Source organism: Sorex araneus, chromosome 6 (genome assembly GCF_027595985.1).
Source record: "Sorex araneus isolate mSorAra2 chromosome 6, mSorAra2.pri, whole genome shotgun sequence".
In the NCBI taxonomy this organism is placed as follows: Eukaryota; Metazoa; Chordata; class Mammalia; order Eulipotyphla; family Soricidae; genus Sorex; species Sorex araneus.
The window spans coordinates 138,248,927-138,264,563 of record NC_073307.1 but is presented as its reverse complement, the minus strand read 5'-3'; the positions used below and the strand labels follow the sequence as shown (position 1 = coordinate 138,264,563).

The 15,637-nt window shown below is 51.1% G+C and overlaps 1 protein-coding gene across 6 annotated transcripts in view; it reads right to left on the bottom strand.

Annotated features, from left to right (window-relative positions):
• PRR5L (proline rich 5 like) overlaps window positions 1–15,637 on the bottom strand; it is a 203,795-nt gene that overhangs the window by 62,595 nt on the left and 125,563 nt on the right. For all 6 annotated transcript variants that reach the window (XM_055143266.1, XM_004607909.2, XM_055143269.1 and 3 more), the window contains exons 2-3: window positions 2,977–3,266; window positions 677–757 (exon numbers count right to left, since the gene is read on the bottom strand). In XM_055143266.1, coding sequence (XP_054999241.1) covers window positions 677–757; window positions 2,977–3,140 — 245 coding nt within the window. In that variant the 5' untranslated portion in view covers window positions 3,141–3,266. The remainder of the gene's footprint in view (window positions 1–676; window positions 758–2,976; window positions 3,267–15,637) is intronic.

Sequence of the window (15,637 nt, the reverse complement as noted above, 5' to 3'; positions counted from 1 at the left end):
ACACTGATGATACAGCCACACATACTAAGAACCCTGTTGTGATTTATAAAACACAACCCAGCATCAGCGGAAGCTATGGAAGTGGCCACAATTACTTCTGGTCCCTGTTTGACAGGAGAGTAAAACAAGGCATAAAGAAGTTAGGGAGTCAGGGCTGGAGTGATAGCACAGCGGGTATGGCATTTGCCTTGCATGCAGCCGACCCGGGTTCGATTCCCAGCATCCCATAAAAAGAAAAAAAAAAGAAGTTAGAGAGTCAATTAGCAAAGGGAAAATAAAACCCTATACAGTCCGGTTCCAACTACTTAAGCTATCGTATCTTATAAAACAGTGCCTCTTCATTAATTAGGGCACAAAACTGTTCACAAGTAGATGACAAGGCCCATCCCTGTCAATTCTCTACTCTCTGCACACCCCACTCCCCCCCAGTACCGCCTACTCTCTGTGTGCATAAGGTCTCCACAGAAGAAGGCCTTGGAACTTCGCTGTAAGAACGACCTAAAAGCCAACAAAAACAAAACCAAAAGAAGCAAGAGGAACTAAGTAGGGGAAAAAAAAAAAAAAGAAAGAAAAGGAACAGCTTGGAGATAAGGCTCGTGGGGGGGGGTGGGGGGTGAGTATCCCCGGCTCCGGCCCAGAAGGGGAAACAGGCCGTCCTGTCCCACCAGTCACCTACCTGATGTTTTCATTCAGTGCGTACAGCTCATTGCTCTGCAAGCCGCCGCCCTTAAAGACGTTGATCACGGCCGTCTGGACGCTGTGGGGAAATAGAAATGACCCCTGGTTAGAGGATCTGCCTCCCGGGGACATCTCAACCAGCAGCTCGGGGCTGAAGGCGGCTGGGAGGGCCAGGAAACCCGTGGCACAAACACAGCCACGACTTCCATCCCTGGAATCCATCACTTCCTTCCCAGGGTCCTTGGGGAGGAAGGAAGAAGAAAGAACCCGAAAGCGGTGCCTTCCCCCACCCTGCACACACTTTCTCGCAGGCCTTCCTCCCTGGCTTCTAAACAGCCCTGGCTGGAGAGCGGCAAAAACAAAGGCCAGGCGGGAGGGCGGGCGGGAACAGCGCTCAGGAAACTGTATGGCCCTGGCCACAAAGACTCAAAAATGGAGTTTGCAGTGACGGGAGCCGTCCTGTGCCTGGAGTCTTCCCACCCCCCAGGCCCCTGTCTTCACTGGTGGGCTGCACCTCCGCAGCTCCTAGGAAATGACAACTCCTTGCCTTTTAAATCATGTCCTTGGGATAATTTCACGAGAGCCCGCCTCGCAGGTGAGTCCCTGGGGGACCCACAGCTAAGTCCTGACTCCACCGTCTCTAGGAGCCCAGCCCAAATCATTCTTGTTTTTGTTTGGTTTGGTAGCCACATCCAGCAGTGCTCAGGAATTACTTCCGGGCCTGTGTTCAGGGATTGCTCGGGGCAGGGCTCACTGGACCATACCCGATGCTGGGGATTGAACCTGGTTCGCTGCATCCAAGTACCCTACCTGGTATACTACCTCTCCAACCCCTGTTAGCTTTCATTTTTTTTTTTTTTTTTTTTTTGCTTTTTGGGTCACACCCAGCAATGCACAGGGATTACTCCTGGCTCTGCATTCAGGAATTACTCCTGGCAGTGCTCATGGGGCCATATGGGATGCTGGGAATCGAACCTGAGACGGCCGAGGGCAAAGCAAACGCCCTCCCCACTGTGCTATCGCTTCAGCAACCCCCTGTTAGCTTTCAAAGGAAAAAAAATTACATTCTTGTTTTCATCAAAAGCCCTAGACTTTTGGGGGCTGGAGCGATAGCATGGCAGATAGGGCAATTGCCTTGCACGTGGCCGACCCGGGTTCAATTCCCAGCATCCCATATGGTCCCCCGAGCACCGCCAGGAGTAATTCCTGAATGCAGAGCCAGGAGGAACCCCTGAGCATCGCCGGGTGTGACCCAAAAAGGAAAAAAAAAAGACCTAGACTTTTTTTTTTTAAATCACAAGGATCCATCTGATATCAAAACCTTTTAGAGCCTTCTCTCCATAAAGATTGTACGTCAGCCTGTCTGTATCCATTCACTCACACTCATAAAGTCCAAAACAACCCACTGAATTCATGAATGCTTTAAGATAATGATGCCTTTAAATGTATCCAGACACTGCACTGATGTGAAAAAAAAAATAAATAAGGTAGCCCACAGGAGTGCAAAACTGCATCAAACCCACCTCCACTCCAGGCAGGGGGTACAAAACGTAGGCTGGAGGCTGGAGAGATGGTACAGCGAGTACCATCTCTCAGCAGGTACCACCTTGCACACAGCTGACCTGAGTTCAATCCCCAGTACCACGCACAGTCCTGCAGCACTCGAGAAGTGGTCCCTGAGCAGAGTCAGGTGTCAGGTGTACACTCTTTCCACCACACACACATGCACGCACATACACTCATACGCATACACATGCACGCACACACACTCATACGCATACACACACACACACTCCACATGTGAACTAAGCCTAATTTACGACAGTGGTGTATAGAACATCAGCTAGGCTTGATTTAGGGCCGCTCTGGGCTTCCAAGGGACAGATAATCCCTGGTCTGTGCAGGATTATAGTGAACTTTTCCCAGAATCACATCTTACCTTCCCCCAAAGGGAATAGGTGCTTAATGTTACTTATAAGGCCCCACCCTGGGGGGGTAAGCCTGGGGTGTGACTGGTGAGCGGGAGCACTAATCATTAAGTTCCTGTCCAACTGTCCCAACCTGGTTAACTGATGCTATAGCCCTGGGGGGGCTCGCTCACTCCCCCACTCCCCACAAAACCCATCCTCGCATTTCCCCTCCACTACAAACAAGAAGAACCAAGCCCTATGTAGGAACTTGCTCTCTTCATCAACTGCCCCTGTCACTATGACTGGGGCCGAGGTCTCAGACGTACAGAAGCTCAGCCGGGCCCCTGGCCGCCCTCCAAGTGTCCCCCCGGCCCCCACTCCTCCTCACCTGTTCCAGGCGGAGTTGGAGCTCAGCTGCAGAGCCTGCCGCGCTGCCTGGAATCGGGGGAGATCGCTGAGCACAGGGGAGCTCATGAAACGAGGTCGGGGCCTGCGGAAGGAGCCCATCTTGTGGAACTCGCTGGGCAGGCTGGGCACGAAGCCGCGGGTCATAGGTCCAGGTGAAGGGGCAGCTTCTCCTCTGGACCAGAAGGGTCTGACTGCTCACAGACAGGGCTTCCCTCGGGCACTGTCTTCTGGACCCCGGGCTTTCTTAAGAAAGACAAATCCCGCCGGCACCTGAGAAGAAAGGAAGGACAGCTCTGACTGGCAACTCCGGGGCCGAGCAGGCCTGCTGGAGGAAGTTGGCCGCGAAAACCCTGGAACAGCTCCTGACCCCACAGTAACCCTGCGGGCTCCCATCCACAAGTTTCTGCAGGTCTCCTTTAGGCTGTAATTGTGGGGTCATGTCAGCGGGGGAAGGCAGGGTGGGAAGGACCACGGGGCCAGGTTGAGGCCGGTCTTAGAGGAAAGTGATCTCTAAACTGTGGTTCTTATACACGCCCAGAGGAGCCGGGACACTGGCTGAGTTTCTGCAGACGCTGCAAAAAAAAAAAAAAAAAAGTGCATTGACAGATGGTTGGGGGTGGGGCGGGAGAGAGCTCCAGTGGCAGGGCTTAGGCCTTACGTGTGCAAGGCTCTGGGTTCGACCCTTGGCCCAACTTGTTCCCTGAGCACCGCCTAGTCCAGCAAGCATTGCTGCACATGGTCCTGAGTTGCCCCTGAACACCACTGGGCGTGGTCCCTCTAAGTAAGATTTTCTAAGTGAAACTGTGTCAGAAGAAAGACAAGTGCTAGACGGTTTCCCTTGTTTGCCGAATAGAAATAGTGATAAGGAATAGACAGAGCAAAAGAAAAAAAAAACTTGGCATCATTCTGACACCAGAACTGAGGTTAGCAAAGGGGAAGAGAGTTCGAGTTATCGGGGGTTGGAGTGGGGTTTGGGGACCAGAACTCTGGGGGTGAATGCGCCTATCAGACAGGCGCAAAAGTGTGAACTTAAACTCTTTCCAGGTTCAAGGTCAAGGAACTAAAAAAGCGGCAAGATTTTTCAAAGTGATCTTTACCAGCAGAGCTACCTGGAGTGTGGAGGGAATGGATTTTTAATTTCATACAGGTAATTTACTGGCTTTGCAATTCAACGCCTCTTAAGATCAACCTTGAACCAGTCTATAGGGTACACAGGCGCGAAACAAAGCATGATCTGTCGTGCCCGTGTCAACCCAGGGCACCACCTGGGGCAGCTCCAAAGTGGGAATGTACCCTGAGTCCCTGTTAGTGATTTCCCGGCAGGAATCTCCAATGTGCTCACACGCATCTGGCCTCCGACACAAAACCAGGTCTAGCGAACAGTCCCTTGCAACCACTGCTTGATACATAACACAGTGGTAAACAAGATATCCTTATAGGATGCACAACGCTTTTATTCCAAATTCCTGGAGTCTCTTCGCTTCTCCGCACTCCTGCCGTACCATCCATCTGAGTGTATCAGTTGAGGGGGGTGTTCTTTATGAAGCACTGGGCGTTCCAGAGTATCCAGGGATTTCTAAGACCTGGTCCTTGGTTCTCAGAGGCTCGTGGCTGTTGAGAGAAGCCATGGCTCCTGTGTATGTCCAGGCGATGAACAGAGGGAGCAAGCACCCATCAGGAAACACACAGAGGCACTCTAGGTATCCGGGGGCGAGGGGGTTGTGCAGCTGAGCACCAGCAGGCTGGCTTCCACGAGCTGTATTTCCTTTCTAGCTTTTTGAAGGTGTCCACTGCCCAGATGGTTTTCCTTTCCTCCTTGCTTATCTTAATCCAATTTCCCCTGAAATTGAAGCCGGGTTCAAGGACTCTGTCCCGGGAGTGGTTCTGGAGAGATTTTATGGCTTCCAGGTTAAAGGTGACACATTGCTTTGGAGCGAACCTGGGTTCAAGTGTTAGTGAGGCCTTACCCACATCGTGTGCATCTGGGCAGCTGTGTCTAAGTCCTCAGCTGCTGTCAGCGCCTACTTCCAGGAGGTGAAGAAGAAATGAGCTCCTGAAACACGCCCTGCAGAGGTGGACCCAGGAGAGCCTGGCTCCTGCGCTGTTCCCATCTCCACTGAACTCGGGCTTGTTTCAGCTCCTCTATACCACATCTTTCCATTTCTAACTCTTGCTTTGTTTTGCAGCCACCCCCCCCCCCACACACACACACACCTCTAGCTCTCAGAAGCATCTCCCTGGAGTTCTGGGGGACCATGAGGATCTGGGGACAGAACTCAGGGCTCCTTCATGCAAAAGCACATCCTCTAGCCCTTTGCACCATCTCCCTGGGTGCCCCATTTATAAGAAATAAAATGTGAACCTAGAGTGAACTTTCCCTAGTGAACCTCAAGTTTCAATGGAGAACTCAGAATGTGTCTTGGGGCTCATCATCATGAAGGGCAGAAGCCACCACCAGCAAGGACCCCGCCCCTTTCTTCTCAAAGTCTGTTCTTTTTTCTTTCTTTTTTTTTCTTTTTTTGGCTTTTTGGGTCACACCCGGCAATCACAGGGGTTATTTCTGACTCTGCACTCAGGAATTACTCCTGGCAGTGCTTGAGGGACCATACAGGATGCTGGGAATCGAACCGGGTCCGCCGCCTGCAAGGCTAACGCCCTACCCACTGTGCTATTGCTGCAGCCCCCCCTTTAGCACAGGAGCACCCTCATTGCTTCCTCCCTTATGAACTAACAGGGTGCCAGCCACACCCCCTTTCCCTCCCCCCTGACTGATACTGAAAGAAAAGCAGCTCCAGCCAAAAAGGTCATTCAACCTGTGGGCTGGCAGCAGGGGAAGCTGTCTGGGCTCTCACCACAGCCTGTGAAGAAAGAGGAACCCACCTAGGTGCCACCTCCACCCTGCCAGGGTCAGAGGCGAGGCCCAAGGCAATCCCACATGAGGCCTAGAGAGGGCGCTGGAGGTCTGAGAGCCTCAGGGAAACAATAGCCCAGTGACACTGAACTTGTCAGGCCAAGGGCCAGAAAAAGAAATAGCTGAAATCTCTTGAACCTTTGTTTTCCCTAAGGAAAGCAGACTAGTGAGACATTGTCTTTCATGCTTTCCCCCACCCCCTCCCCCATTTCTAGAAGGAGCCCACAGTAGCAACAGCACACCTACTTTTCTTTTTTTTTGGGGGGGGCAGGGGAGGGTAGTAGAGTTGGGATCACACTGGCAGTGACCAGGGAGGAACACAGGTACGACGGACTTGAATTGGGGTCGGCAGCGTACAAGGCAAGCGGCTTAACCCCTGCATTCTCTCTCTCTCTGACCCAGTGCTGGGTGGCAACAGACGGGCTCCAGGTCCGAGGGTCTCCATCACGCCTCTAGGAGTGGGCAGGGGTCTGCGCACGTTCAGGAAGGAAGCAGAAAAGGAAAGAAAGATTGGCCGAGACCGGGGAGGGATTCAGGCACTTGTCTTGCACAGGCCCAAGCTCGGTTGGGCCCCAGCCCCACACAGGGTTCCCTCAAGCAGCACCAGGAGTGATGGCAGAGTGCAGGGCCAAGAACAAGTCCCGAGGGGCTGGAGTGATAGTCCAGTGGGTAGCGCGTTTGCCTTGCACGCGGCCGACCCAGGTTCGATCCCCAGCATCCCATATGGTCCCCCGACCACCGCCAGGAGTAATTCCTGAGTGCAGAGCCAGGAGGAACCCCTGAGCATCGCCAGGTGTGACCCAAAAAGCAAAAAAAAAAAAAAGTCCCGAGCACAGGCAGGTGTAGCCTCCCCACAACAGGCCTCCAGGGTCCTTCCCGACCGGCTAAGGCCCCTGCCGACCCAGTGCTGTTCGGTCTCCAGAGCGTCCGCCTCGCTGCCCTGGCTTCCAGGGCCAGCCAAGCGCAACTCGGCCTGCAATTACAGGATACCGACTCCTTTTACGAGCCTCCTCACCCCGAGGGGCGGGCGCCACTGCGCGCTCCAAGGCGCTGGTGCAGGGAAGCCGAAAGAGGACAGGGGGCAGTTCCAGGGACTTTCTGTCCACCTTCCTGCCGCTCGCTCACCAGGGGCTGCCCCTGACCCCTCTGCATCTCTGTTAGCGCCTCCCCTGCACCCTCCTGCCCCAGCGAGGGGCAGGGGGTCCCTGTCCGTGGTAACTCCCTCTTCCAAATAAGGACAGTCTCCGGCATGAAGGATGGTGACTGCAGCCACCCTGGACTTGGTTCCTCTCACTGCCACCTGCAGTGCAGACAAACTCATACTTCTAGTTTCAGGTAGAGCCCAAGGCTGCAGGGGGGCGGGGAGGGAGGGGGCGGCCAGAGCACCCCCAGGGAGGAAGCTGCTGGCCCCCAAGGAGCTTCCTCCTGCCAGGCACAGGCTTGTCCTGACCTAGATGTGACGCATCAGAAAATGACAAGGCAGGTAGGACTGGAGTCCACCCAGGGCTCTGCTGAGATGGAAGAATGAAAACGGGGCTCACAGAAGCAGGGGAACTGCTACAGTTTCTGACCTCTGCTCCCCACCCCACCCCCCACCAAATCTCCTGCTCTGGGCAGTTCACAGCCCACCCCCCCCCACCCCCCAGGTGGCACCACATATTCTCTGGACCCTCAAGCAAGCCCCACAGCTCACTGCAACAGAGGAAGGAAAGGAGAATGGCCAGCGATCTTATTCCACCCTCACAAAGCCCTACTTGAGACCAGAGAAGTTAAGTAACCTCTCCGAAGTCACACAGTCAATAGTGGCAAATCATGAGCGGACACCCAGGTCATCCTAATTCCAGAGCCCGTTCCCACTTCACCCGGTCCCCAAGTTGGGCCCCAAAAGCCAAATTCAAAGCCACCAAGCTGGTCAGGAACATCCAGTCATGACACTTCTTATCAACAATTAAAGATAAAAAGATAAACAAACGCACAGAACTCTATGACCCCATTTGACCAGAGCTAAGGCAGCAGGGAGGAGAAGGGAAGAAAGGAGAAAGAGGTGCAGGCGGCGGGGCAGAAAGAGAGTACAGAGGGTAGGGTGTTTGTTTGGCGTGGCTGTCCCAGGTTCGATCCCTGGCATCCCAGATGCGCAATTCTTCAGCACAGAGCCAGGAGTAACCTCTGAACATTGCCAGGTGTGGCCCCAAAAATTCAACCTCCCCCCCATCCCCAAATAAAAATACTACGGAAAAAGGAGAAAGTTGTGGGCCACCTCTGACACCTGACATCTGGTGTCACTAGCTCTGTGACCTGGGCAAGCTACTTAACTGCTTTATTATTATTATTATTATTATTATTATTATTATTATTATTATTACTATCATCTTGCTTGGGAGCCACACCTGGCAATACTCAGGGGTTATTCCTGGTTCCACACTCAGGAATCACTCCTGGCAGTGCTCAGGGGATCAAACCCCAAGTTCTATGCTGTGGCCGGAACCTGAGCTGGCGACATTCGGGGCAGCTGCCTTTTAACCACAGCACTATCTCTCGGGCCCTAATTCTTGTTGAGACCCCATTTCTTCCTGCATGAAATGGTCATGTGAGGACTGAATGCCCACAGTCGTATGAGGGTAACATGAGCACGTATTTGTGAACAACTTAGAACAGTGCCTTGGCAAACAGCCAGTGCCTTAGAATAAATAAATAACTATTTATTTCTAAAGCTTCAGGCAGTGAGGGCTGAGGGACAACAGTTTCTGGATTCTCAGCAACACCTGGAAAACACCGCATTCCGGCAAGGCCCTCTCCCAGCCCCCTGGGGCATCACCAGGGCTTTGCTTCTTAGTTCTTTGGTCACTCAGGACATGAGTGACCGGTCCTTCACTTCTCTATACCAAGTTCTTCCATTTCAAAGTTTTCCCACACCTTAGCCCACTTAGCAGGCAGGGCACAGATTCCACCAGCTCAGGAAGCTGCAGCCTGCGCAGCTGAGGGACCTGCCCAAGGCCAGGAGGCCTGTAGTTAGGGAACAAGAAGCCACTGAAAGTTTCCCAAGCTTAAGTCTTACAAGCTGTGTTAGCTCTGCAGGTGATTTTTTTTTTTAATATACCTGCATTGTAGCACTGTATCACTATCATCCTGTTGTTCATCGATTTGCTCGAGTGGGCACCAGTAATGTCTCTATTGTGAGACTTGTTGTTACTGTTTTTGGCATATCAAATACATCATGGTAGGTTGCCAGGCTCTGCCGTGCAGGTGGGATACTCTCGGTAGCTCCCCGAGAGGGACGGAGGAATCAAAAACGGGTTGGCCGTGTGCCAGGCAAAGGCCCTCCCTGCTGCACTATCACTCCAGTCCTACATTTAAAAAATATTTTCATGGTAAAACACACCTCATTTTGTCTATGTGTTTCTTTATTTTGGATTTTGGACCACACTCCACAGAGACACTCAGGGTTCATTTCTGGCTCAGGGCTCACTCCCGGCTGTGCTCAAGGGACCACATGTGGGGCTGGGATCAAACTGGAGGCAAGTTCTTAGACCCTGTATTATCTCTCTGACCCTAAAACATACATTTTTTTTTAATTTATTCTTTTATTGAATCCCCATGTGGAAAGTTACAAAGCTTGCAGGTTTAAGTCTCAGTTAAACAATGCTCGAACACCCATCCCTTCACCAGTGCACATATTCCACCACCAAGAATCACAGTATACCTCCCCCCTCAACCCCACCTTCCCAGTCCCCCACCCCGCATGTGTAACTGGTAAATTTCACTTTACTTTCACTTTACTTTGATTACATTCAATATTTCAACAAAAAACTCACTATTATTGATTTGGAGTTTCTCCCCCCTAAAGTCGACCTGCTGAAAAGAAAGCATTTGGTAATTTGTTTTCCATTGCAGAGGATGAAGAGATATGAGGTTGAGAGGCCGCACTAGCAGCCGCACGGGTTTGGATTTCTGTATTCTAGTATTTTAGTAACTAAGTCCAGAGAAATATCTGCCAGAAATTGCATCATTGAGTGAAGGTCTGGAGAGATGGTCAGAGGTGCGTACCTCACCTGTGCAAGGACCCAAGTTTGACCCCTGGCACTGCATGTACCCAGCCCGTACTGCTGGACAGAGGACGAGAGCAGCCCCAGGTCAGGGGATGTGGCACCACATCCCCAGTCCGGCACTGATCTGTAGGGCTGTGTCGATTGAGTCTTGTTGGGAGAGGGCCCCTGAGCCCTGCCAGGGTAGGCATTCCCTCTCCCCACTCAAAATAAGTACACACATACATCTTAGCACTGTTGCCAGAGTAGCACTGTTGTAGCACTGTTGTCCCGTTGCTCATCGATTTGCTCAAGTGGGCACCAGTAACGTCTCCATTGTGAGACTTCTCGTTACTATTTTTGGCATATCGAATATGCCATGGGTAGCTTACCAGGCTCTGCTGTGGGGGGTGGATACTCTCGGTAGCTTGCTGGGCTTTCCAAGAGGGATGGAGGAATTGAACCCGGGTCGGCCGCAGGCAAGGCAAACGCCCTACCCCCTGTGCTATCGCTCCAGCCCACACACATACATCTTAAGTAAGCAAACGGACAGCTGCTTACCTAAGAAGTAGAATGCTGCTTGAAAATTCTGGATTTTTTCATAGCATATCTGCTTGCTTGCTACAGAAAAAAAGAGCCAATATTCTCATTTGTTATAAGAATCAAAGTGAATGCTTCCCTCTCACCCCTCAGCCGTGGAGGAACCACTTGATCCGCACATCCCCAGGTGACAGAGCCATCCTCTCTGTGACACCCAATGTGGCGGCTCCTGAGAACATAAGGTGTGGCTGTGGGACAGAATTTTCAGTTGTAAAAATATTTTGGCAAAAAATATTTTAACATGATATTTTGCTTTGTTTTAGGGTCACACCCGGCAGTGCTCAGGGCTTGGACTTATTCCTGGCGCTACACTCGGGAATCACTCCTGGCAGGGATCAGGGGGCCATTCTGAGTGTTGGGGGTTTGAACTCAGGTCAGTCACAAGCTAGCAAGTATCTTTCCTGCTGTGCTGTCACCTCTCAGACTCTGAAGAAACTATTCTGTTGGTTGGTGGTGTTGTCTCTGTTGTTTCTTCGTTTGTTTGTTTTTGTCACAGTGTTCTGGGCTTACTCCTGGCTCTGTGCTCAGGGGTCACTCCTGGCAGGCTTTGAGGACTGTATAAAATCCCAGGGACCAAACCTGAGTTGGCTATGTGCTAAACAAGCACCTGAGCTGCTACGTTCTCTCTCCAGCTCCTGGCCCCATCATTGGCTTTAAAAGCTGACAGGCAATTCAGGTAAAGATCTGAGAGCAGGGGCTGGAGCGATAGCACAGCGGGTAGGGCGTTAGCCTTGCATGTGGCAAACCCGGGTTCGATTCCCAGCATCCTATACTGGTCCCCTGAGCACCGCCAGGAGTCATTCCTGAGTGCAGAGCCAGAAGTAACCCCTGTGCATCACCGGTGTGACCCAAGAAGAAGAAAAAAATCTGAGAGCAGAGTTATCATATATCTTACATATCTTTAGAAAGGGGATGCAGGAAATGGGGAAAAGAAGAAACAGATGCATTTAGAGAAGGAGGAAATGTGAAGACACATGTGGGAACCGGAGAGAGACAGTCACAAGGCACAAGACATGGGAAGAGGAAAGAAATGGACCCGTGCGACCGTGAGAGATTTGCCTTGTACATGGCCAACCCGGGTTCCATCTCCGGCATCCCATATGGTCCCCTGAGCCCTGAACACCACCAGGTGTGGCTCAAAAACAAAAACTAAAAAGAAATGGATTCTTTCTTCCCTAGAGCATGGAGGGAGAACATCCCTGAATGCATCGATTATGAACTTGAGGACTTCACAATCATGCAAGAATTCTCTTGTGGTGGGCTATGTCCCTAAGGTAATCATTTATCACAGTCACCGCCAGAAAAGAGGACACTCCCTACAGTTCCTACAGCAGTTCCCTACAGTTGGAAAATGGGAACGGGAAGTGTGAGCGTGGAGGGCAGTTGCAGAGATGAGAGAGGCTGCCCTTGCCGAGCCCGGCCCGGTTCCCAGAGCTGTGCAGGTCATTGCCACAGGTGCACTGTGGAGGTACAGAGCAAAGGGACAGGACAGGAAGGCAACCTCGGGTCACTCCTGTTGTGTGACTCAGGCACATGGCTTAGGCTGGATGAGCTGATTCAAACAAGGCTTAAAACCAGGTTGGTAGGCAGACAGTATCTGATAAATGCCTGTTGTTTGTTTTTATGACACCTCACAGACAGGCTGGCTGGACAACAGACATTTATATTTGTTCATGGTCCTGAATGCCAGAGGAGTCAGCCAGTGGGGCACTCTCCTGGGCTGCCTGTTCCTGCTCAGGGCCCGTTCATGACCTCCACTCCATGGACACGGTCCTTGCTGTCTCTCTGGGTCCAAAGCTCCTTTTCTTAGAAGATACAGTTGTAATGGATGGGCTTGCTCCGACAGCCTCCTTTTACAGTCCCCCTAGGAAGACCCTCTCCACACACACAGTCCCATTGTAACTGGGTGTGAGGACTTCCCTAGACGAACTGAGGCTGGAGAGGGACCCAACTCAACCATGACAACCAGCATCACCACCACCACCACCATCATCATCATCATCATCATCATCATCATCATCATCATCATCATCATCATCATGACAAGGTTCTTTCTTTGTCACCTCTGAGCAAAAGAAACCACTGTATTGGGATTGGTGTTCTCTTTTGCCGGGTCCACAGCGTTAAAAACCAGAAAGATGTGCTTTCACAAATAATTTCCACTTTCAGTGCTGCTTCAGGGACCTGGAGAGCTGGGTGTGGGGATCTGTGGGAGCCTATGAGTATCACGTGCGGGCCAGGATCATGGCCTGCCTCCTCCAGACTCGCCTCCTGGGGCTTTCTGTGAACCCCCCCCCACGTTCAGGATCCAGGATGTACTTCCCGGAGAGCGAGGACACGGGGCCAGAGGACCTCAACAGTTGGCACTGCCTCGGGGCCATCGGGGGAAGAAAGGGGTGGACCGAGTGGAAACTGCAAATGAATTCCACTAAGGCCCCAACTCTCGACTCGGAATAAGGAAGCAGAATCACAGTACAACTTAAAATAAAGAGGTGGCTGGGTCACCACGACCGAGACCTCCAGGAAAAGGCTATTCTGAGTTTCAGTTACAAGAGGGTTAACGAGAACAACAACCTGGAAAGCAGAGAGCAGACAGTGCTGTCGGAAATCAGCCATGTCACTCTCCTCATCCTCTCACCAGCCCCAGCCAGCCAGGAAGCCCAACAGCGAGCTCCTTCCCTGAGTCACAGAGTACAGAAATGAAGGCCTGGTGTCTCTGAGCATTGTCATGACCCAGCATGGTCTCTGAACTTCACAGACCCATTCTCTAGCAGCAGCCAGAAGGATCTTAATGATGATGACAACAATGACCACAACAACAACGATGATGATGATGATGATGGTGATGATGATGATGATGATGATGGAACCATTTACTGAGTACCAGCTATGCAGCAAGCACTTGACAGGTATTACTCAGAATTTCTTAAAAAAAAAAAAAAGTAGGAGGTGTTCATCGGAACCCGTTAATGAAACAAAATTTCACAACACCCCTGGCAGAAATGTATATCCTGAGTCCTGACTTGAAATGTGTGTTTCATAGTGTAGGCAACCCCCACAAACTGTTTTTGCAAGACCCTGTGAATTATTCCATCTCTATCTTATAAACACAGAAACGGAGTTGCCAAGCCTGTGTCCGGCCACAGGGCTTGGCAGAGGGGTTTCTGGAACCCAGGAGTTCAATGCCCCCCTTTCTCATGTCAAGCTATGGCTTCAATGTCTTCAAAGACTCCCCATCATGCTTATCCTATATATATAGAATATATTATATAGAATATATAGGGTATATATATTCTATATAATATATGTATTATATATATACATATTATAGCCAAGCAATATCCTCATGTCCTTGACCTCTTGCCACTCTCCACATCAGCTTATTGGCCTTTAGTTCCTCAAAAACCACCTGCCCCAGAACATTCCCCTATACTGTGCCCTCTGGGGTCCTACCCACTTCTACAGCTCAAACCCCAACCCTCCTAGATGGCCCATCCTATACTCTATAGAAGTACCCTCCTCCCTGACCCCTGAGTTGGCCACATTGTCCCCCAGGCACCTCCCCTCCTCCTTGTCCATCTGATCAACTTCGAGCTCCGTGAGACACTGAGCTGTTACAGTGAGGTACAGGCCAGTCCGTCTAAGATGTACTTACACGGCTGAGGACAGCACAGGAATCCCCAGAGCTGATGAAGGAGCAAACTCACCAGAATGGCACGAACACTGGGAGGCACCACGTAAAGAAAAGTGGAAGTAAGGGCCAATGTGAAATACCAACCCCTAAAACCACCTTGAGCTTTTCTCTAGGAAAACATCTTGAAACCAACATCTGACTAATCTGAGTTCAAACCCGGCCCCTAACACCTTCTTAGCCGGGAGACCTGGCTCAGATTCCCAAACTCTCTGAATCTGTTTCCTCTGCTGTGAAATGAATGGTGCTTATCTCACTGTTGATGAGATAGAAGGAGATAACCAAGATCACGGCCTGGACCAGTTCAGGGGCTGCAAACATCACACTTGTATTCACAAGTGTTTACAAAACACCATGTTCTTCACCCAACCGTGGCTGACTCCCGAGAGTGACATCTGGTCCGAATGCAGGATGACCAGCGGCACGCGCCCTGAGGGAAAGTTGAGTCAGCCAGGCCAGCCGCCACGCAGGGGAAATCCGCCAACGTCTACCAAAACGGCAAGGGCTGTACCCTCTGACCCAGCAAATCTACTTCCAGGAATCTTACCCCAGGCAGGCAGAGCAAGGAACTTACGTAACGCAGGTTTTCACGGCAGCCTTCCTTGTAAGAGCAATAGGTTGGAAATAACCTCAGGGCTCAGCTATGAGGCCTGGCTATATCCGGCAAGGGGAATTCCAGACCTGGAATCCTCTGCAACCCCATGAGAAGGAAGAAGAAAGTTCATTTTGTACTGACGAGGGGCCTCTCCAGGGAATGCTGAATTTAAGTGTGCTAAAATCTCAACACGAAATCATGAGCAAGTTACGCTGCCCTCCCTGGAAGGAAAACTGGAGGAAAGAGACTGATGAATTCCATTCCCCAGACGCTGCTGGTTTCTTGCCAGGCGGCAGGCACTCGCGTGGGAGGCTGTTCTTTATGAACCCTTTGACACCTCCTGAATTTTGAAACCTGACCTTGTATAATTTATTCAGATCAAGACAACAGCAACATTCCTGACCCCCCACCAAACCAACTCAGACTTTCAAACATTCTTCAAAAAAAAAGAAAGAAAGAAAAGATTATATCATTTGTTGTTCAAAGTCATTCAACTGTTTAGAGGAAGCCGGGATTTAAATTTGGCTTCTGATTCCAACTGCTGGGCTCTGTCAATTACCGTCTAGTCACACGCGCTCGTTGAACAGAAATTCTACACAGTCAGCACTTTGGCTAATGGAACTGCCTTGGTGGGGACACACATCCCAGAAAATAAATCCTGGCCAAGAAAAGGAGGATGAAAAGAAGACCCAGTGCCCTCTTTAGCTCGCATCATGCATCACAGTGGCTCGGGACAGAAGCATCCATGGGAAGAAGCATCTCGGGCAGAAGAAAGTCGCTGCCACTCAAACCCAGCCCTGTGTGGCAAGATCTGAATTTTCT